We start from the raw sequence: 24,857 nt of genomic DNA on the forward strand, positions 1-24,857 counted from the left end.
AATTAGTATTAAATAAAATAATTGAATTTCTGCACAAATTTCAGTTAAATTTTTAATTGAATCAATTATGTTTGTAATTGCAATTTTGCACTAAATTTTATTAAAATATTAATTAACACAATTCTGAAATTAATTGGCATTTTTTTAATTTTATTTCATTATTATAATTATTTTACATATTGTATAAACATATGCATTTAAAAACATGAAATTAATTAACATGTAATATATGAATGTATGTAATGTATGTAATGTATGTAATGTATGTAATGTATGTAATGTATGTAATGTATGTAATGTATGTAATGTATGTAATGTATGTAATGTATGTAATGTATGTAATGTATGTAATGTATGTAATGTATGTAATGTATGTAATGTATGTAATGTATGTAATGTATGTAATGTATGTAATGTATGTAATGTATGTAATGTATGTAATGTATGTAATGTATGTAATGTATGTAATGTATGTAATGTATGTAATGTATGTAATGTATGTAATGTATGTAATGTATGTAATGTATGTAATGTATGTAATGTATGTAATGTATGTAATGTATGTAATGTATGTAATGTATGTAATGTATGTAATGTATGTAATGTATGTAATGTATGTAATGTATGTAATGTATGTAATGTATGTAATGTATGTAATGTATGTAATGTATGTAATGTATGTAATGTATGTAATGTATGTAATGTATGTAATGTATGTAATGTATGTAATGTATGTAATGTATGTAATGTATGTAATGTATGTAATGTATGTAATGTATGTAATGTATGTAATGTATGTAATGTATGTAATGTATGTAATGTATGTAATGTATGTAATGTATGTAATGTATGTAATGTATGTAATGTATGTAATGTATGTAATGTATGTAATGTATGTAATGTATGTAATGTATGTAATGTATGTAATGTATGTAATGTATGTAATGTATGTAATGTATGTAATGTATGTAATGTATGTAATGTATGTAATGTATGTAATGTATGTAATGTATGTAATGTATGTAATGTATGTAATGTATGTAATGTATGTAATGTATGTAATGTATGTAATGTATGTAATGTATGTAATGTATGTAATGTATGTAATGTATGTAATGTATGTAATGTATGTAATGTATGTAATGTATGTAATGTATGTAATGTATGTAATGTATGTAATGTATGTAATGTATGTAATGTATGTAATGTATGTAATGTATGTAATGTATGTAATGTATGTAATGTATGTAATGTATGTAATGTATGTAATGTATGTAATGTATGTAATGTATGTAATGTATGTAATGTATGTAATGTATGTAATGTATGTAATGTATGTAATGTATGTAATGTATGTAATGTATGTAATGTATGTAATGTATGTAATGTATGTAATGTATGTAATGTATGTAATGTATGTAATGTATGTAATGTATGTAATGTATGTAATGTATGTAATGTATGTAATGTATGTAATGTATGTAATGTATGTATGTAATGTATGTAATGTATGTAATGTATGTATGTAATGTATGTAATGTATGTAATGTATGTATGTAATGTATGTAATGTATGTAATGTATGTAATGTATGTAATGTATGTATGTAATGTATGTAATGTATGTATGTAATGTATGTATGTAATGTATGTAATGTATGTAATGTATGTATGTAATGTATGTAATGTATGTAATGTATGTAATGTATGTAATGTATGTAATGTATGTAATGTATGTAATGTATGTAATGTATGTAATGTATGTAATGTATGTAATGTATGTAATGTATGTAATGTATGTAATGTATGTAATGTATGTAATGTATGTAATGTATGTAATGTATGTAATGTATGTAATGTATGTAATGTATGTAATGTATGTAATGTATGTAATGTATGTAATGTATGTAATGTATGTAATGTATGTAATGTATGTAATGTATGTAATGTATGTAATGTATGTAATGTATGTAATGTATGTAATGTATGTAATGTATGTAATGTATGTAATGTATGTAATGTATGTAATGTATGTAATGTATGTAATGTATGTAATGTATGTAATGTATGTAATGTATGTAATGTATGTAATGTATGTAATGTATGTAATGTATGTAATGTATGTAATGTATGTAATGTATGTAATGTATGTAATGTATGTAATGTATGTAATGTATGTAATGTATGTAATGTATGTAATGTATGTAATGTATGTAATGTATGTAATGTATGTAATGTATGTAATGTATGTAATGTATGTAATGTATGTAATGTATGTAATGTATGTAATGTATGTAATGTATGTAATGTATGTAATGTATGTAATGTATGTAATGTATGTAATGTATGTAATGTATGTAATGTATGTAATGTATGTAATGTATGTAATGTATGTAATGTATGTAATGTATGTAATGTATGTAATGTATGTAATGTATGTAATGTATGTAATGTATGTAATGTATGTAATGTATGTAATGTATGTAATGTATGTAATGTATGTAATGTATGTAATGTATGTAATGTATGTAATGTATGTAATGTATGTAATGTATGTAATGTATGTAATGTATGTAATGTATGTAATGTATGTAATGTATGTAATGTATGTAATGTATGTAATGTATGTAATGTATGTAATGTATGTAATGTATGTAATGTATGTAATGTATGTAATGTATGTAATGTATGTAATGTATGTAATGTATGTAATGTATGTAATGTATGTAATGTATGTAATGTATGTAATGTATGTAATGTATGTAATGTATGTAATGTATGTAATGTATGTAATGTATGTAATGTATGTAATGTATGTAATGTATGTAATGTATGTAATGTATGTAATGTATGTAATGTATGTAATGTATGTAATGTATGTAATGTATGTAATGTATGTAATGTATGTAATGTATGTAATGTATGTAATGTATGTAATGTATGTAATGTATGTAATGTATGTAATGTATGTAATGTATGTAATGTATGTAATGTATGTAATGTATGTAATGTATGTAATGTATGTAATGTATGTAATGTATGTAATGTATGTAATGTATGTAATGTATGTAATGTATGTAATGTATGTAATGTATGTAATGTATGTAATGTATGTAATGTATGTAATGTATGTAATGTATGTAATGTATGTAATGTATGTAATGTATGTAATGTGTGTAATGTGTGTAATGTGTGTAATGTGTGTAATGTGTGTAATGTATGTAATGTCTAATGTAAATACATAAGTACTTATAATTTAACTAGAAACTAAAAATAAACAAGGCATCATCTCGGTGACAGCCTTCAACTAACGTTGCATTTTGACCTTGGGGTGAAACAAAAACAATGAAATTCAACATCGTATTGAACAAATTCTCTCGTCTGAGCCAGTACTTACCCGAAAATGAAAGTATTATCCTTAAGATCAATCGGAATAAAAAGATCAACAAACATTAGAATGCACAAAACTTTAACGGGGTCAGCTCGGGCACGCATTCCAAAAAAATAAGATCTAATGGATGATAAAAGAAAAATTACATCAAATTAAGGACATTTTAGAAAGGAATACAATCGTACTTACCTAAGGAATGTCATCTCCAAAAGAAAATGTATTTCATACAACGGATTCCGCATTTACACATCCATAACGCTTGCTTCTTATTAATATGTACAAAGACTTTAAAATTACAGACATTTATATACAATCTAACATGTTTGTACTTACCGTGCAGCTTAACATAATCCATAGAAGAACATCACATCCCACCATTCGGAATAAAAGGGTTTCAAAATTGCCCAAATTGAGGACATTGTCTACAAAACTATTATATTTGACTAAAATATATACACATTTTCTAAATATTTTTTATTTTCCTTTTTTAATTTCTTTTAAAACGTCAGAATTTTTTTGTTTTTCGAAAAATTCTTCAACCAAGTAAAAAAATAATTAAATTAATTAAAAAAAAATATTAAAGTTTAAAATAGAACCAAAAAATAAATTAATTGAACAAATTTATGCAATAATTTTTTCTGTGTACCTGCGAACGTACATAAACTGCTTACAAATTACATACAAGAAAGATATTTCCACATCGGCGATTTGGAAAAATGGCTGGACAAATGGAAAATTAAAGTCAATGCAACAAAATGTATTCACGTTACATTTACTCTAAGACAAGAAAGTTGCCCTTCCATACAGATAAATAATATCAAAATCCCAGAACAGACCCATGTGAGATATCTAGATATCCATCTTGATCGCCGTTTAACATGGTCCCACCATATTGAAGCCAAAGTTACGCAAATAAAATTAAAGTCAATCCAACTGTACTGGTTAATTGGCCCACGGTCTGCTCTAGACTTGGAATACAAAGTGCTTTTGTACAAAACAATTATAAAACCGATATGGCTATACGGCATTCAGCTATGGGGAACAGCCTCCTCATCTAACGTTGAAAAATTGCAAAGAAAGCAGTCATCACTGTTAAGGATAATAACAGGTGCCCCATGGTACATTCGCAATAGTAATATCCATAGGGATCTCAATGTCCCCATAATACGCGAGGAGATCAAACTCTCCAGACTAAAATACATTTCAAAACTAATGGATCATTCAAACCCCCTTGCCAGGGAGTTGCTGACATTTGAGGGTCATAGACGACTCAGGCGATTGGAAGCACTGGATCTGGCCAGATAATCAATTAACGAGCACTCATGTTGGACATTGCAGCGGCAATAACAACTTTAGTTTAGGTTAAGATTTGAATACTTATTGTAAATTTCTAAAAAGAAAGATTCAATAAAGTAAAAAAGATACTGAAAAAAAACTATGTATGATTTTCCTAATAATATCATTTACCTTTAACATATTTGAAAAATATAACATTTCTACATAAATAAAAAAAATTATGGGGATATCATAAACCGTTAAGAAGATATGCCCAAATCTATAAGTCTCTAAATATTATTTTATATTTGACTTTCCCCCAAGCTGTTTTTTTAATAAAATGAAAGTTGGAGTGTCTTGTTTCGATTAAAAAAAAATAGTTTTCGAAACAGAATGAAAACTTAAAATTTTTTGTCGAATATCAAAAAATTCTTATCTATGTATTGGTTTCGTGGGCGGTGGGCGTGACCGTATAGAAAAAAATAGAGAGAATAAATATATAACTTCTAAACTGTAATTCCGTTTTGAGTGAAACTTCACATGCACAAAGAGGAAGTGTTGTCGAGTTTAAGTTTTGAACTTGGACCTCATGGGCCCACCAGGGGCGCGACCAAGGTAGGACACCTCGGGTATGTTACATTTTTAAAACGATTTTATTTCTTCGTTATTGTTCCGATTTCAAAAAAATTACACTATAGAATGTCCTCATCGAGCACGACAAAAAAATTAAAAAGGCGATTTTTCGCAAATTTTTTCGGAAAAAAGCACTTTTTTTTATTGATTTCAATACATAAAAGGCTTCGTGGCCAATTATACATGTATTGTTATATTAATAACCATGTCTTACAATAATAACATCATTAATTCAAATTTAAAATATAAAAAACTAAATATAATAGTGTACAAATGGCTCCCCAGCCACACAAATTTTGCTTAAATGGAAAGTAAAACAAAATTTATAAATCCTGAAAACCAGATTACAATATAATTATTTTCAAATATTAACAGAAGAAAGATATTGAAAAACTTTTAATTTATATGTAGAAATGGAAAATGAGAATAATGGCAATTGATTCCAAATACAACAGACCCCTTTTTTAAACGAATGTTCGAAAATTGAAAGATGTATTCGAGGTACTTCAATTTGAATATTCCAAGTAGAACGAATAAAAGAAAATATACCAAAAAGATAATTGGGTTGACCAGTTTTCATAATCTTGTAGAAATGTTATACTCTTACATTTCTACAAGATTATAGTAGTTTATAAAGTAGATGTAAGTAGTTTATAAAGTTACAACGAAGAAAAATGGGAATATATTCTGAAACACGGTCATGATATGATCACGCAGCTTAAAATCAAAAACATATCTAACAATTTTTCTAAGTATACTCTTTAGACAATCAATCTAGGCAGTAATTAAACTCTGACATTAACAAGCCATATGCTAAATGGTATCTTACAAATTTCGGTGTGTAAGCTTTAAAAGAATAAAGTCTTCTTAATGTCAGACATGTTCTTTTAGAAAGCCAATCAATGTGCAGATTAAATTTTAGGCTGGAGTCAATAATAATGCCAAGGCATTTGATAGAGTCAACATTTTCAATAGTTCTTCCATCAATGTAAATTGTAGGATTTAAGAAGTAATGATTTGGCAAATGAAAATTAATGGCATTTGTTTTATTTAAATTTACACTAAGCTCATTAGAGTTTATCAAATTAATGATAAAGTTTTAATGATGATTTATTCTAATCTGGAAATTGTTTTCCATTAAGCCCGCGCTGAAAAGAAAAATATCATCTGCAAAAACAAAGGATTTGCACATATCATTATCCATTAATGAAATACAATCATTCAAATACATTAAAAATAGAATTGGACCCAGAACTGAGCCTTTTTGAAATCGGAACACAAACGGTTGTAGAATGTGTTGTACGGTTACAGTTCTTACAACGTTTCATTTTTTACGGTTCGGGACATTAAATTGAATAGTACACGGCAAATATTAACGATTGGTCGTCCCAGCCGTAGGCTGCTTTGAGAGTTTCGACGCGTTTAACAAATTGAGATGAATTTACGGATTCATCTGACGATGGATTGAATTCTGATAGAATCGAAATCATTTCAGACTCAGCAGGCGACGCAAAAGTCTGTAACGTGGATGACGTATCAGTCGGTTCGAAACGGGCAGATTGTACTCGTAAGTCAGCAATCATTTTTTTTTTCCAACAACGCAATACGATCCTTAAAACTAGATGAATTGTGTTTCTCATCGAAACGTTCAATTAATTGATGCTTCTTACCGGTACTCGGCAGACCGGATTCCTTGCATCTCGCTTGTAATTCTTTAACGGTTAAACTATACGTACAAAGCTAAAAATAATAAAAATCAGGGTTGTAATTTCAGTGTTGTCTACTTTACAGTTGACACTTGATTGAAAATTTAAACACCAACTTGAAATAGAAATTGAATTTCAATTCTTAAAAGTGTGAGAGTATTAGTAAAAACGTGTGAGTGTTTTAAAACTTGAAAGGAAAAACTTGAACGTGTAACCCCCAAGTTAACTGCTGGGTTTTTTATTTCTTTAAATTATACGGTGCTACGATGAAAACACCCTCAAATTCTGAAGTTATATTGAAAAAAACGTTTACAGTGATGTTCGTCAACTTATCGATCTGTAACTCAGTCAGTTTTTGTCCGACTTTAATTTTTTTAACGGGTTTGGAAAGAAAACTTAAATGACGTTCAGTTTTTGATACATTTGTAATTTACATGTATTGTTTTTGTTAAGAAAAAAAAAGAAAAACAAAATTTATCAACTTTTTTGATTTTAGTCGCTTTTCATTGCTTTTTTGAAAATTTAGTTCTTAACAAAACATGGTTTTAATTATTCAAATCGGATCAAAATTGTAAAAGTTATTCAACTTTTCATTAACACATTTTTTAGTATTTTCTCCCCCAGCCCATATGAATAAAAAAAAAAACAAAAAACTATACAAAAAAAATATTTGTACCATTTTGAATTTACAAGGTAAATTGTATCGTACTTTTTTCGAAAAAGTTTAATAACTTTGACAAGTATAAACCGATTTTAAAAGCTAATGTCCTGTTTTTGTCTACATAAAATTGTCTTCAAAACACTGTGCAAAAAATGGGTTTCATAGAAAAAAAATTAAAATAACTGTTGTTGAATTTGAAAAATTACGAAAAAAATAAAAAGGAAGCGAAACTATAAAAACTTACACAATTTCTTGCAGCTTAATTGTTTAAAATTTTGAAATCGGTCTAAAAATGTATAAATTAGAGGTACTACGACCTACCCTAAAACAGTTTTTTCAAAATAACTCAAAATTTTGAGGGTGTTTCAAAATCTTTGAAAACGGTTTTAGTATGTCCTCACCTAGGCCTACAACCTCCATTAGGTCGTTTTTCAAGTTCTGACAAAAAGTGTTATTTTCGTTTTGTTTCACAGCTTGATTACAGCTTGATTGCATACATTTTGTATGCAAAACAAAAAATCGACTTGTGGCTGAACACTGTCGCCAGATTACCCTACAAGTACAGTGCCAGTAATTTGATGCATCATCTGATGGGTTTATACATCAGTAGTTCCCATCATTTCATTAAGGGCATTGTGAAAAAACGTTTTGGTCATTTGACACGTAGTGCAGAGAGCAGACAATTGGTTACTTTATACATCCCAAGTAATCTAGCGTGAAGACAATTGCCACTTAAGTGTCTCTAAGTAATCTGGAGCGTAGTCACTTTAAACGTTTTGTGAGTAATTCTTACAAATTGGTTTTTTATAAATTGTGTTGATACAATTCTCATACAGCTTGTTTTTATTTTTGCTTATTTTTATTATTATACTGATATCCCATCTAATATAGCATGAAGTCAATAGTCACTTTAATGTCTTTTAGTAACCTATGGTGAAGTCACTTCACCAGAAGCATTCTATTGAATAGTTGTCGGAGGAAGGTTTGTTTACAAGCAATCGTTTATTGAACTGTCTATGATATGTCTTTTTAGCTTACTATTTGAGGTCAATTAGCCACCGTACATGTTGAAATAACTGCTATATAATAACTGAAGCTATGTAACCAGTATGTGAATCCAATGTGTAATGATATACAAATTTATTGTCCTTATACTGTAATGGTATTGCCATAAGTGAACATTTATATTAATAGTTAAAATGAGTGGATAACATTGAAATATTAGCAATAGTTGGCAATTTAGTTATTTCCACCATGTTTTAGAGTTTAGCCATTTTAATCATTATCTAGTGACAAATAAAAGAAAACGCACAAGCATCATTGTACTCCCAAGATAAAAAATAAATTTAATTTCTTACTGGAAGAAACTTCTTTTTTGAAGTGGGATACATGGTGTCAGAAGTGGGATATCAAAAAGTTCTTGGAAGCCAAAAATTAATCGGAAGAAATCCAACATTGTTGCTTAAATCGGAAAGTAATTTAAGGTCATCAAATCGTTATTCAAGAAGACTCCTGTAAGATAATTTTTACAGTTCACGTGCTTTAAAATGGCGGCGAATGACCGTCTACCATCAGAGCTAGATTGCTCAAGTTTAGCCAACGAATGGCCGAATTGGAAGCGCAGTTTTATGGTCTACATGATAGCTAGTGGTAAAGCAAATGAACCCGAAGCTACAAAAATTGCCGATTTTCTGTGGTTAGTTGGAACTGGAGGTGCAAACATTTATAACACATTGTTTCCCAATGATGGTATAGAGAAATCATTACTAGGTACCGTAACTGCTGGCGATGCAGTCTTACAACGTACATTAAATGATGTTTTAGACAAATTTGACCAGCTCTGTTTTCCTCAGCGAAATGTGGCCATGGAATCATACAAATTTAATATGATTTCTCAAAAAGAGCGTCAATCGTTTGCAGATTTTGAGACAGAACTAAGAACGTAGATTCGATTCTGTGATTTCAAATGTTCTTGTGGTGAATTGTATGAGAATCGTATGCTACGAGACAGAGTAATTGTTTGAGTATACGACAAAAAATTGCAGCTAAAATTGTTAGATGGCCGTGATGAGTCTTTGGAGCGTGTCATCGAGATATGTAAAACATATGAAACGGCCAACGCAAACAAGGGCATACTAGACGCAAAAAACTCAATGATAAATGTCATCAAGGAAACCGAGAAGCCAGAAGAGGCAACAGTGTCAGCCGTTAATCGTTTTTGTTTCAACTGTAGGGGTCCATGGAAGGTTGGTCATCCAAATGAGTGTAAGGCTAAGGATGTTATATGCCATTCTAGCTCCAAGAAAGGACATTTTCAGAGGATGTGCCGTAAACCCAAAGACAAGGCAAATTATAGCAAACAGTTCACTAGGAATAATAGCGGAAACAAGCAGAAAGTTGCCGAAGTTAATTGGAGTGAAATGGAAGGTAAAACCTCGAGTAGTTTTAGTCAATTAAGTAGCTTATTAAGTTCTAAACATATTCTCAGATTAAATTCAATAACACCTGTAAACGAGCGCACAGTGGGGGATCTGAAAAAAAAGTGGAAATAAATCTGTAACTTCTAAACGAATAGCCCGATTTTAATAAAATTTCCCATGGCTATAGAGGAGGTGTCGATAAGTTTAAGTTTTGAATTTGGGCTTAAACAACCAAGGGGGTGCCGAGCCACAATGCCCCAAAGTGGGGCACCTCGGGTATATCAAAAATTAAAAATGATGCCAAATTTTTGTTTGCGATCTGATTTGAAAGATTTTTATATATATGGAATTTACTAGACGAGATCTACAAAAAACATTGCTTTAGCTATATATTATCTCTTATAGTTTACGAGTTATTCGCATTTGAAAAGTAAAATTTTATTTTTTTTGCCTACCTTGGTCTGCCATTTTGCTAATAACTAAATAATAATAGCTAAAATGAGAAAACCTAAAAATATATCGGATGTGTTAAGGTTTTTGGGTTTACTTAAGTATCTGGCCTGATTTATTCCCAACTTATCAAGACAGTCAGCTGAACTTAGAAATTTAACTCGGAAAGATGTAGATTGTGAATGGACGGACAAGCTTGATAGGGAATTTGAAAATTTGATTAGAATAGTCACGGCAAAGCCAGTACTGGCAATGTATAACCCGAAATTACCCGTATTTATACAAACTGATGCTCCAAGGATGGACTGGGTTGTGTATTAATTCAGAATGGCCATCCCGTAGTATTCGCTTCACGGACTCTCAGTAAGAGTGAACAAATGTGGGCGCAAATTGAAAAGGAGTTTTTGGCAATTGTTTTCGCTTGTCAACGTTTCCATTATTTCTCATACGGACGTGAATTCACAGTTGAAAGTGACCACAAACCCTTAGAAGCATTAGTCAAACGTGATATTGATGATGTAACACCACGTCTTCAGCGTATGTTTATGTTCCTTTTAAAATATCCCAAAATGACTGTAGTGTATAAGCCGGGTAAGGAAATGCTTGTGGCCGACTGCTTGTCAAGGGCTCAATTATCGGAAATATCTGAAATCATTGAATTATCAGGCGTTATACATTCGGTTATAAAGTCAGTTTGTCTCAACCAGGAAAACTATAAATTTTATTGTGACGCAATTGAAAATGATCAGGAATACTCACAAATTCGTGGATATGTTGAAAATGGTTGGCCAGGCTACCATAAGTTGCATAATCGGGACAATCATTTTATAAATTGAAATCTGAGTTACATGTTGAAAATAGATTACTATTCTACAATCACAGATTAGTTATACCATCAAAAATGCAACATAAGATAGCGACTTGGCTGCATTCGCCTCATCTGGGTATAGAGAAAACAATTGCTCGTGCAAGAAAACTCTATTACAGGCCCGGAATGAATATCCAAATTAAGGAAATTGTTGTTATTTGTAATATTTGTGAAAAGTTTAGAAGTAACAATCAAAAAGAACCATTGACTCAAGAAGAAATTCATGAATTTCCCTTTCACATTGTAGCCATTGACCTTTTTGAGTATGCAGGTCGTGATTATGTTGCACTTATTGATGCGTACTCTAATTATCTCACAGCTGTTAGAATTCGGAATAAAACATCGGGTCATATAGGTAGGTCAGATATTTAATGCAATAGGGTATCCAACGATTATTAAATGTGACAGTAGTCCCTTTGGATCGGCTGAATTTGCACGTTTTTCGCAAGAGTACAATATTGAGTTTAGATTTTCAAGTCCGGGGTATCCGCAAAGTAACGGGTTAGCCGAAAAAGGTGTGTCAATAGCAAAGAATATTATTAAGCGTTGTTATGAAGTAAATGATCTTGATCAATTTCAATCACCCCTATCGCGAATCAATATTTCACATGAAATATGTTCCCATTTCCCATTTTTCTTTCATAAACATTGTTCATGTGAAAAAATTTCCCATGTGAAATTTTTAGATGAAATTTTGTAAACAATAAACAGCTGCTACGAACAAAATCAACTATTGTGAATGAAAAGTTTAGGGGAATATCACGATAGCAATTTTCCCTTCGAGGGAAATGGATATTTCATGGGAACATAAATTTCACATGTTTTTCACGATAGGGTTGAATATCATTTGCTAGAATATAACACACCACCATTAACAGGTATCCAGTTTGCCCCAGCGGAATTATTCTTCGGCAGAATTTTGAAGACCAAATTACCAGTAGCCGGTTCACTTTTGATCAGAAACAACATAGGGGAGAATGAAATTAGAAACAAATTTAAAATTAAAAGGGAGAGGCAAAAGTATTATTACGATAGGAGCGCAAAATCATTACCGATGCTAAAGGAGGGTGAGTTAGTTATCTTTAAAAAGAGTGGAAAAGAATGGAATTATGGAAAAATAGTATCAGTATTTAATAATATATCTTACGTAATAAGAGATACTTTTGATAACTATTTTAGACGAAATCGACGCTTTATTAGAAGGGCGAAAAACGAAGATTTTAATGCTAGCGAGTTATTATTTGAGGAGAACTTTAGGGACACTAGGGTTAAAGACCAGCAAGAAATTCAAACTCAGCCTTCAGCGGATATTCATGACAGTAATACGATTGGAAATGACAATCAGGAAAATTGTAGTTGTGAATGAATATACTGAGTTGAATGTATATTCAACTTGTGAATGAATATACTGAGACAATACAGTCAAATGCCGAAGCAATTGATTCTGATGTGCAGGGGCCTGTAACATTAGATGTTCAAGTCAGTCAGCCAAGGGTTACGAGAAGTGGACGCACTATAAGGCCACCTATGCGTTGTGATAGGGACTATGGTGTCGAGACAAGGTCCAAACGCTAGTGATAAACTTTTAAGTATTAATGTATGTAATTATTTCTTAAAAATTAATCTAAGTATTTCTTAAAAAAAGTATGTAATGATATACAAATTTATTGTCCTTATACTGTAATGGTATTGCCATAAGTGAACATTTATATTAATAGTTAAAATGAGTTGATAACATTGAAATATTAGCAATAGTTGGCAATTTAGTTATTCCACCATGTTTTAGAGTTTAGCCATTTTAATCATTATCTAGTGACCAATAAAAGAAAACGCACAAGCATCATTGTACTCCCAAGATAAAAAATAAATTTAATTTCTTACTGGAAGAAACTTCTTTTTTGTTAATCATTAACGATAAACGTTACACAACGCGTTGACTACTTTCGACCAGCTATCAGACAGTCTCATTGTAATCAAAAAGGGTCAATTGACACCCTGCTTAGGACTAGTTCCCACCCTAAATGTCTCTTGGCTGATCATTTCTTGCTATTTTTCTCACGTTGCACAGTGGGTTCGATGGTACCCAAAGTGGCGTTAATTCATAGAAGCCGTAGTTTTAAAATATATTTTTTTATTGATGAGTTATTATAAGCACATAAAAACACGGCATTTTAGAAAAAAGGTAAAAAATTTTTTTTTAAGCGCATTATTGTTTTTTGGAAAAAAAGACCTTTGTTCACAATTTATGCTGTAACTTTGGAATGGAAAGCGATAAATTATTGAATGCAATTGGAAATTAAAGCACACTTAATGTGCTATTTATTAATGTGCTTTTTATTAATTTGCAACCATAGTCAAAATTAAAGTATGTTTTAAATTGAACCGACTTTAACTGGGTGCCACCGCAAATGTAGAAAATGTTTTCATACAATATACAACAAAAAACAGATAAGTGGCAACGCTGAACAGCTGACATACAAAATTAAAAAAAAAATCTAAAAAACGTAAACAATAAAAGTAACCGGGACATCTAAAAAAAGAAAGTTGTTTGTTGTGGAAAAATGGAAAAGATAAGATTAATATCATAATTACGATATTTTGGTACTAATTTTATTGATAACTGTGCAGTAATTGCAAAATCTCTACCAATATCTTGTAATTTAAACATTTTTTACTTTGTGACGAACTTTTTTACTCGGCGAAGAACAGCTGATGCTGTTGTTAAACGAGTTAAAAACAACTTCAGCTAGTTTTATATTTAGAGTCGACTTCAGCGTCAGAAGTATACTTTAACTTGTCTATGATAGACCTAAAGGCCACTCTTAAGTAATGTCGAGTTTAATTAATTAAAAAATTGTAACCCTTTAATGCATATTGTTGCCAATTGTCTACATTACATAAGTCTACATAAGTTTGATACTAATTCAGATTCTCCTTCAGCAAAATCAAATGGAGTACGAACATTTTCAGCTAAAGAAATTCTAAATCAAACCAAAGCTAAAGGAAATAAATAAAAATCAACTAGATATTTGATACTATATAGAAAAATAAATGTAAAAATCATGCATTTAAGGGTTAACCTGTTAGGCGTTCTTTGGTTTCGAAAAATATATTAAAATATTTGTATTATTCTGAATTCTCAAATTCACCACAAATATCCCAATTATCATAAGCTTCATTATAATCATTATCTTCATCAGTTCCATGTCGACTGTGATAGAGATTGGACGTGTTATTATTTTTTACTCCGAGTTAATTCGTTATCCTAATGTTTTTATCGGGAAATAAATATAAATTACACCTGTTTTTTATTAACGCGAAAGGATGCTTATATTTTAATAATATTAAATAAAAACAAGTAAGAGTGCTATATTCGGCTATGCCGAATCTTATATACCCTTCACCTTTGTTGTGGATGCATTATTATTTTTTATAATTAGTATATATGTATGTACATTGCCCACTTTCAGCGTACAGCATCCTAAATTTATCAAGAACACAAAAAACAACAACGCCAAACGAAACAAAACACCAAAAGAAAAAACAAAAACAAAATACGCAAGGCAATGAAACCAACACACATCCAAACATACGTTTAATTGTATAAAAAACAACAACAACGCCAAAAAAACAAAATACGCAAAGCATGCACATTCAAACATACGATTTGTTGTTTTTTTGTCAAAAAAACCAACACACAACCAAACTAAACTTTAGTTGTATAAAAAACAACAACAACGCCAAGAGAAACAAAACACAAAAAAAAACAAAATACACAAAGCTTGCACATCCAAGCATACGTTTTGTTGTTTTTTTTGTCAAAGCATGCAATACATTGTGTTTTTTGATGAAATTTTCAGAGGTTGTCTCGGATTTTTGCTCATATCTCCGTTATTTATGGACGGATTTTGCTGATTTTAAATAGCAAAATTCTCGAAAGTATGTCTGACAGAATTGTTGAAGATTTGGATCCCGGAGATATCTGGGGCCTTCAGAAAATTGATTTCAACAGACAGACAGACAGACAGACAGACAGACAGACAGACAGACGGACAGACAGACAGACAGACGGACATGGCTTAATCGACTCCGCTATCTATAAGGATCCAGAATATATATACTTTATAGGAAATAAAAAATGTAGAAATTACAAACGGAATGACAAACTTATATATACCCTTCTCACGAAGCTGAAGGGTATAAAAATCAAAACATAAACTAAAAGACAAATAAGTAAAGAAAATTCTTAATTTCTTTTTTGAACCTTTTTTGTACATTAACATTAAATAAAGATCAAGAGTGTTAACTAAATTATTTACAACTACTCTTAAATGAGTCTCTTAAACGAAAACAGTGAGCGAAAGTTGAGTGTAAACGGCAGAAATGCATACGTAACAATTAATGCAGATAAAAAAAATATAAACAAAACAAACAGAAGAATAGATGACACCTTGTTTTTAACCGCCAACAGGCTTGGCCGTGCTCGTTCTTGTTCCCCCGCATTGTCAACAACTAATGATTGAAAAGAAAACCCAACAGCTGTTAATCTGGAGTTACCAAAAAATACAAATACTTTATTTACGCCTGAAAGTATGCTAGCAATATCAGCTTCAGAAACGAAATCCACCACACCGACTACAATTAAAATTAACCCATTAAGCGGCGCTATACCCAAGATTAGTCAACCATTAAATAAAGATAGTAAATCTCAAATACAGGTTGTAATGGACCGGTATGTTACAGTATTAAAAAGGGCACGAAGTCCCAAGTCTTCGAAAGCGGCACCCTTGGCTAAATTATATAAGGATCTGGAATGTGAAACAGATGAACCAGTAAATAAAATTACCTCTATAAAACCACCCCCTATTTACTTGAGAGAAAATAATTCAAACTCACTGGTTCAGAGCCTGATATCATTAATAGGTGAGAACTCTTTTTACGTTATCCCAATCAAGAAAGGCACGATTCATGAAACTAAAATACAGGTCAATAGTGAAAACGATTATAGAAAGGTTGTAACAGATTTTGAAACTCAAAAGAAAAGTTTTTACACTTATCAGCTGAAAGGAAGCAAGGGTCTACAAGTTGTAATAAAGGGTATTGACTGTAATGTTGAACCACTCGAAATAAAGCAAAGCTTAGAAGATAAAGGCTATAAGACAAAAAATGTGATAAATATTAGAAATTGCGAAAAAATACCCCACCACTCTTCCGTGTTGAACTTGAACCCGGTGACATAAACCTGAAAAAAAATGAAACACATCCCATATATAACCTGAAGTACTTATTGCATCGTAAAATTACGGTAGAAGATCCACACAAACGACTTGGCCCCGTCCAATGTATGAATTGCCAAGAATATGGACACACCAAGGCATATTGCAAATTGCCACCAGTATGTGTCATTTGCGGGGAGTTGCATAACACATCCCAATGTAACAAATCCAAAGATGATCCTAAAATAAAAAATGCAGCAATTGCGGAGTTAACCACACAGCAAACTACAGGGGTTGTCCTGTCTACTCAATTGTTAAAAAATCACAAAGCCAGAAACCAAAGATTTTCCCCGCTCAGCCATTAAATAACATCAATTTGAACTACCCCCAGTTGCAACAGACATATGACAACAAAGTAACATATGCAAATGTACTTAGAAACAACCAAACTCAGACGCAAGTCCGTCAACTCCAAAACGAAAATATGAACCCAGAGGTAAGAGAGCAAACGCCAATTTTCTATTTTACCCGACTAGAATCTATAATAGAAACTCTTGTGCAATCAGTAAATAACTTTACAAACTCAATGAGTAACATGATGCAAGAAATGCTTAAGATGCAATCAATGTTATTGCAGGCTATGCTTAACAGACCATGAACTGCCTAAGAATATGTTTTTGGAATGCAAACGGCATACGCCAACACAAAAACGAACTCGAATATTTTTTAAGAAACCAACAAATTGATGTAATGCTGGTTTCTGAAACTCATTTAACGTCCGGAAGTTCCTTTCGAATAATATATGACACCAAAGATCCCAGAGGTAGAGCATGCGGAGGCTCGGCAATTTTAATAAAAGCTCGAATCAAACACTACTTAATGTGTGATTTTTGCGAAGATTATCTTCAAGCTACTACATCTGTCTTGAAGATTTTCATCGAAACTTAGTGATTTCATCGATATACTCACCCCCTAGATTCTCAATTACAGAAAGTCAATATAATGGATTTTTTAAATCACTAGGCCCCCGTTTCCTGGCTGCTGGCGATTATAATGCTAAGCACACATTCTGGGGATCACGACTGATTACCCCTAAAGGTCGTGTTTTGTTCGACTCAATTTCTAAAATGGGTTTGCATGCTGGAACTATCTTCAGATCACTCACCCACTATTATTACTTTATTGAGCCCCCTGGAAATTGTATCCCCGACTGGTAATTTAGCGATGGCAGGCACAAGAATAAATTGGCTCAAATATAAAAAATACCTCAGTACACATTGCTCGGAAAACATATCAATTTCGATAAAAATCTCAAAGTGGCTGCTCAACATGCTACCCAAACCCCCCGACAATTTAGATATAATAGAATTAATTCTGCAGATGTCGAACGGCTCTTAAATGAAAAAAGAAGATTTCGAAGAGAGTGGCAATTGCACAGATCTCCCAACTAAAATCGAAGCTTAAAGATTTTATAAAAAGACTTAAAAAGCTCTTGGAATTTCGAAAAATGGAATCATTGAATAAACTCACTCACGACTGCAACGTCTGCCACTATTTATAACACAGCCATCTGCACTCTAGATTGCTCTTTAACTGTGTCTGTGTCTCTGCGAATTTATAAACGTGTATAAAAAACATTGAGTGACTATTTAATTCTGTGGTTGTTGTACATTTTAAATAAATAAAGAGTTGTTTCAATTTTCAAACTACTAAACGGCTTTTATTTGCAATCAAAAGTATCCGGTTTATTTAAAGGAAATAAACCAAACGTTTTGAAAAGGTTAAAACGTAACAATTGGTGTCTGAAGTGGGATTGCAAAATAATAAGCATGAAGTTTGAGGAACTAAAAGTTGAACAACTCAAGAAAGAATTGAGTAAGTTGGAGCTACCAACAGCAGGTAACAAAGCAAAATTGCAGAAGAGGCTCATAGATGAATTCAAGCTGCGTGACTACCCGTGTAACAACAAGCAGCATGGATTTAAGCACTATGTTTGCTGATATGATGGAAAAATTCAAAGAAACAATTGAGAAATTAGCTGAAGTCAAAGAATAATTTCAAGAAACTTCTAGAGCCAACAACGAGAAACTGTTGATTGAAATGGAAGCGAAATTTAATGAAAATTCTAAAGCTACAGACGAGAAATTTCAAGAAATTTCGGTGGTTATAAACAGCAGAGTGGATTGCATTGACAAAAAGGTGTCTGACTTAGAGAGCTGCATAGATATACAAGCCAAAGTCGTTGATAAAGTTGATAAAAAGCTGTCCGATTTAGGGAATGAAATAGCCAAGGACGTTGATAACAAACTACACGATCTGGAAACAAAGATTAATAATCTTCAATGCCAAGATGGACCGGTACGAATTATTCCAGAATCCTCTAGTATAATAAAGGCCCCTAGTTTTGATGGCACCATACCATTTTTGCTACAGCTCACTTATCCAGGGGAAACAATCCATTTTTGGACCATATTAAGATAGAGACATTCGTCAATGGCATTCGCGAAGAGAGTGGCAATTGCACAGATCTCCCAACTAAAATCGAAGCTTAAAGATTTTATAAAAAGACTTAAAAAGCTCTTGGAATTTCGAAAAATGGAATCATTGAATAAACTCACTCACGACTGCAACCTCTGCCACTATTTATAACACAGCCATATGCACTCTAGATTGCTCTTTAACTGTGTCTGTGTCTCTGCGAATTTATAAACGTGTATAAAAAACATTGAGTGACTATTTAATTCTGTGGTTGTTGTACATTTTAAATAAATAAAGAGTTGTTTCAATTTTCAAACTACTAAACGGCTTTTATTTGCAATCAAAAGTATCCGGTTTATTTAAAGGAAATAAACCAAACGTTTTGAAAAGGTTAAAACGTAACAATTGGTGTCTGAAGTGGGATTGCAAAATAATAAGCATGAAGTTTGAGGAACTAAAAGTTGAACAACTCAAGAAAGAATTGAGTAAGTTGGAGCTACCAACAGCAGGTAACAAAGCAAAATTGCAGAAGAGGCTCATAGATGAATTCAACCTGCGTGACTACCCGTGTAACAACAAGCAGCATGGATTTAAGCACTATGTTTGCTGATATGATGGAAAAATTCAAAGAAACAATTGAGAAATTAGCTGAAGTCAAAGAATAATATCAAGAAACTTCTAGAGCCAACAACGAGAAACTGTTGATTGAAATGGAAGCGAAATTTAATGAAAATTCTAAAGCTACAGACGAGAAATTTCAAGAAATTTCGGTGGTTATAAACAGCAGAGTGGATTGCATTGACAAAAAGGTGTCTGACTTAGAGAGCTGCATAGATATACAAGCCAAAGTCGTTGATAAAGTTGATAAAAAGCTGTCCGATTTAGGGAATGAAATAGCCAAGGACGTTGATAACAAACTACACGATCTGGAAACAAAGATTAATAATCTTCAATGCCAAGATGGACCGGTACGAATTATTCCAAAATCCTCTAGTATAATAAAGGCCCCTAGTTTTGATGGCACCATACCATTTTTGCTACAGCTCACTTATCCAGGGGAAACAATCCATTTTTGGACCATATTAAGATAGAGCATTCGTCAATGGCATTCGCGATCCTGAAATAAAACATGCGGTTTGTGCTACACCTAAACCATCATTTGCAGAAACAGTCTCATTTGCACTGTGCGCAAGAAACGGCGAAAATAATTTCGCAAATATGCAAGGTGCGCAATATCGAGGTTTTTGCTGAAGACGAGAGAAATATAGTCGACGAATTAAAAAAGGTCTTGGAGGCGTTTAATGATAAGCATAGCAAAGCCTGTTTCGCCTCCAAGAAACAACCAGCCGTCAAATCATCAGTCAAGCCCGATTTAGTCAAAAACACAATTGAATCATTACATGGGGTAAGTCTGCGCACAGCTACTGGGGAGCCAGCCACTGTCTATGGTAAAGTAAATGTGAAAGTAACCATTGCCAATGTTAGCTTCAATCATATATTTATTGTTGCCGATATTGTGGACAAAGTAATCATTGGTGCTGATTTCATGATTACTCACGGCATTACTTTGGATATGGGACAAAAAGTTATGATTTGGCGAAATGTGGAAATACCCCTTGACGTCGGATATGAAAATAAGACTCAAGTGAGAAGGCAAGTTACCGTCGATCATCAGAAACTGCCACCACAGTCAGAAACTTTAGTGTGGGCTCGTATGGAGGGAGATTGTGTGGACAACAGTTTGTGGGTGGCAGAACCAATGGAAATAAAATGTGATCTTATAACAGCAAAAGCCCTCGTTAAGCCCTGCACCAACAGAATAGTTCCGGTAAGAGTGCTTAACCTGTCTAGCTCTGAAAAAGTCGTTAAGCGAAATTCCGAAATAAGTCGATGCACTTCAGCAGAGGCAGTAATCAATTGCGAGAAAAACCCGGAACCTGCCAATAAATCCACCAAGGAACACGAGCTATTAGCGGAATATGTGTGGAAATGGGTAGGAGGATTAGCGCCGCCTGATAGAAATAAGGCCAAACAGCTTCTGAAGAAACATACCTCGGTCTTCGCCTTAAAAAGTCGAAGCCAAGGTAGAACGGCAATTGTAAAGCATCAAATAAATACTGGCGAAGCGATGCCAATAATTCAGGCGCCCAGAAGCATTCCTCTAGCAAAACGAAGTGAGGTGAAGGAGTTGGCTAACGAAATGGAGCGGGATGGAGTAATCGAACCATCTTCAAGTCCTTGTAGCTCGCCTGTTGTATTAGTTAAAAAGAAAGACGGCAGCACTAAGTTTTGCGTCGATTATAGAAAGCTGAACGACGTTACCAAAAAAGACAGCTACCCGCTACCAAGAATTGACGACACCCTGGACACATTAGCTGGAACAAAATGGTTCTCCACATTGGACTTGCAAAGTGGTTATTGGCAGGTAGAGATTGCAGAAAAAGACAAAGAGAAAACTGCGTTTAGTGCTAGTGATGGATTATGGCAGTTTAATCTGATGCCCTTTGGACTCTGCAATGCTCCAGCCACATTCGAGCATTTAATGGAACATGTGTTGAAAGGACTTCTCTGGAAGACATGCTTGGTGTACCTCGATGACATAATTGTCATGTGGAAGTCTTTCGATGAACACTTGAAAAACCTTGAAGAAGTCCTTAAGTCCCGGTACACACAGTGAAACATTAGCTGCAAAACATTTTTAAATTCTCTTTTGAAACTGCATTCGTGTCCACACAGTGAAGTTTTTGCTTTTCAGTTTTTGACATTTCTGTACAGTACGAATACGAACGAATAAATGTGGATGACATACTCAACAAAAACTTCATGTACATGAAACAAAGTTCCCTTTTTCATTCATCTTTCCCCTTTCATCAACAAACTCAAATGTTTTGCAGCAAATGTTTCAAAGTGTGGACCGGGACTAAACGAATAGCTGCGGCTGGACTAAAACTTGGCGTAAAGAAATGTGCATTGTTCCAGAAAGAAGTTAAGTATTTAGGGCATCGCGTAACAGCAGACGGCATATCAACAGATGAGGATAAAATACGAGCCGTAAAGGACTGGCCTCGTCCGAAAATCTTCACGAATTGCGCAGTTTTCTTGGCCTTTGCACGTACTACAGACGATTTGTACCGAATTTTGCCAGTGTTGCCGCAAGCCTACATGAGCTAACGCAGAAGTCGCGAGCGTTCCTGTGGAGTGAATCTCAAGAACAGGCATTCTTTCAGTTAAAGGAATTGTTGTGTACAGCACCAATTTTGGCATATCCCATCCCAGGGGCGAAGTTTGTGCTAGTCAGCGATGCGAGTGGATACGGAATAGGCGGTGTGCTTTCGCAGGTGATCAACGGGACGGAAAAGGTCATAGGCTACTACAGCCGAATACTTTCCAAGCCTGAGAGAAATTACTGCGACGTGAACTCCTGGCAGTATTAGAGTGTATGAAGCATTTCCACAAGTATTTGTATGGTCAGCACTTCCAACTGAGAACCGATCATTCTGCCCTCAGGTGGTTGTTGCAATTTAAAAAACCTGAAGGGCAACTGTCTCGTTGGATTGAGCGGCTTCAGAGCTATGACTTTAGCATCGAACACCGGAAGGGTTTGAAACACGGCAATGCGGCCGCGCTCTCAAGACGGCCTTGCAACCTGGAATGCAAGCATTGCGCAAAAAAAGGAATGTGAATGGCCGCAATGAACTTCACGAATAAAAATGACCAGCGACAAAATGAAAGCCAGATACGATCGAGCAGCGAATTCTGAGGGACTTAATGAAGGCCAACTTGTACTGCTGTATAACCCACAACGCAAGAAAGGACTGTCTCCCAAACTACAAACCCATTGGGATGGACCATACAAGGTGATTAAGAAATTAAACGACGTGGTGTACAGAATACAGAAAGAAAAGAGCCCGAGATCTAAAATGAAGGTCGTACATCTAGAACGAGTAGCCGCCTATGGGAGAAGTGAATCTATGCCTATTCGGGACGAACAGGCTTAAGCGGGGGGCAGTGTTACGAAATTCTACTTGAATTCAAATATAACGATTTTAAGGGCTGATTTAAAAGTAGCATAATGCTTTCAAATAACAGCGCTGTAATAGCAAACTGTAACATATCTGTGGGCATTATTAAATAAAAGCTTTCAGTTGACCATTGATCGTAAGTTGGCAACGCTGTATATTCGAATTCGAATATTCAGTTAAAGAACATTGTAGAAAGTACACCACAGATGGCGTATGTATTAGTAAGATCTAGAATATTCGAACTTTAACAGTTAAAGAGCAATCTAGAGTGCAGATGGCAGTGTTATAAATAGTGGTAGAGGTTGCAGTCGTTAGCCAATTTATCAGAGACGCTATTTGAATAAACATCAACTGAGTGCCTTAAAGTGTGCTGTATTTTTCAAGTAAATTCGTATACATTATAAAGTGTCTGTATTTCTGAGAATTTATAAACGTGTATAAAAAAACATTGAGTGACTATTTAATTCTGTTGTTCATTTTAAATAAATAAAGAGTTGTTATAATTTTTAACCTACTAAACGGCTTTTATTTGCAATCAAAAGTATCCGGTTTATTTAAAGGAAATAAACCAACGTTTTGAAAAGGTTAAAACTTAACAATATTGTTGTTAATAATGCTATGCTGAATTGTTTATTTTATTTTTCAGCTGTTAGTACTTTAGCAGTTCTTACTAAGATTTAACACGCCAATGAGTCCAGTTATACTAAATAAACAATAAGTGAAAAATATAAATTTTAGTTTAAGCTAGGTTTAAATGTGTATATTATAACAAAATGTGGTTTGCCGACAATCACCCCAATTATTTTCGTCCTGCCACACAGAGAAGCATTTTACCAGAAAAACTGTCCAAAATTATTAGAGGTGTGAAATTAAAAAAATTATATCCGCCACAAAACAAGACCTTTTTTTCTCAAAAGCTTGACTCTTGATTAGTTGGACATAAGCTTTTGGATACGTGCCAAAACAATAACAAACTGACAAAGTGTAAATAGTTAGTAAGAAACCATTTCCAAATATATTCACCTAATTTAACATCAAATATAAATTCTTCTAAATATATTATTGTAAAATTTAATTACATTATGTATAATTTTATTTTTAGGTGTTCCTGCCATGGCTGGGAGTGCTATAATCGGTGGCGTTTTATTGGCTTTAATAGAAGGTGTTGGAATTCTATTTACGAGACTTTCCTCAGAACAATTTCGAAACCCTCTGCCGCCAAATGAAGATCCTAGTGTCTTAGACGAAACATCAAAGTTTAGTTTCGGTTCAACTTCTAAACAGGAACAGTATCATTAAAATTTGAAAATATTCAAACAAAATGTTATTTCATTTTTAGATTAATTTATAATGTTAATAAATCAGTTTTTAAAATATTTGGGGGATTCAAGCGGTCTCCTATTTGGTCGTATTGTCATAATGTCCTAAAATCTTTTTTTAGTTTAAACTAATTTTTGTTGGGTTTCAAAAAAAAAGTTATAAACTAATAAGACTTTTTGAACTATGTTTATTGGATTGCCATAAAATAACACTTTTTTTGTTTGCAGCACAACAAAAATTTGTTTAAACTAAAAAAAAAAATTTAGGACATTATGACAATACGAACAAATAGCAGACCGTTTGAATCCCCCAATTGTATGTAACTACAATTGTGTATAGTTATATCTATGGATTCTGTTTTCTTTATTCAACCGATTTCTTTGGTCATGACTAGGGGGCGGATTTATATGCATTTTTTT

The 24,857-nt window shown here is 32.8% G+C and overlaps 1 protein-coding gene across 2 annotated transcripts in view; it reads left to right on the plus strand.

Annotated features, from left to right (window-relative positions):
- Window positions 1–24,495, plus strand: part of LOC135963212 (mitochondrial import inner membrane translocase subunit Tim17-B) — a 112,749-nt gene extending 88,254 nt beyond the window's left edge. Inside the window, exon 4 of one of the 2 annotated variants that reach the window (XM_065514978.1) lies at window positions 24,221–24,492. In XM_065514978.1, coding sequence (XP_065371050.1) covers window positions 24,221–24,417 — 197 coding nt within the window. In that variant the 3' untranslated portion in view covers window positions 24,418–24,492. Of the gene's footprint in view, window positions 1–24,220 lie in introns of both variants that reach the window. The other variant, XM_065514977.1, reaches the window with a different exon arrangement.
- The last annotated feature ends 362 nt before the right edge of the window (window positions 24,496–24,857 follow it).

The sequence above is a fragment of the Calliphora vicina genome, chromosome 1, assembly GCF_958450345.1.
Source record: "Calliphora vicina chromosome 1, idCalVici1.1, whole genome shotgun sequence".
Lineage (NCBI taxonomy): Eukaryota > Metazoa > Arthropoda > Insecta > Diptera > Calliphoridae > Calliphora > Calliphora vicina.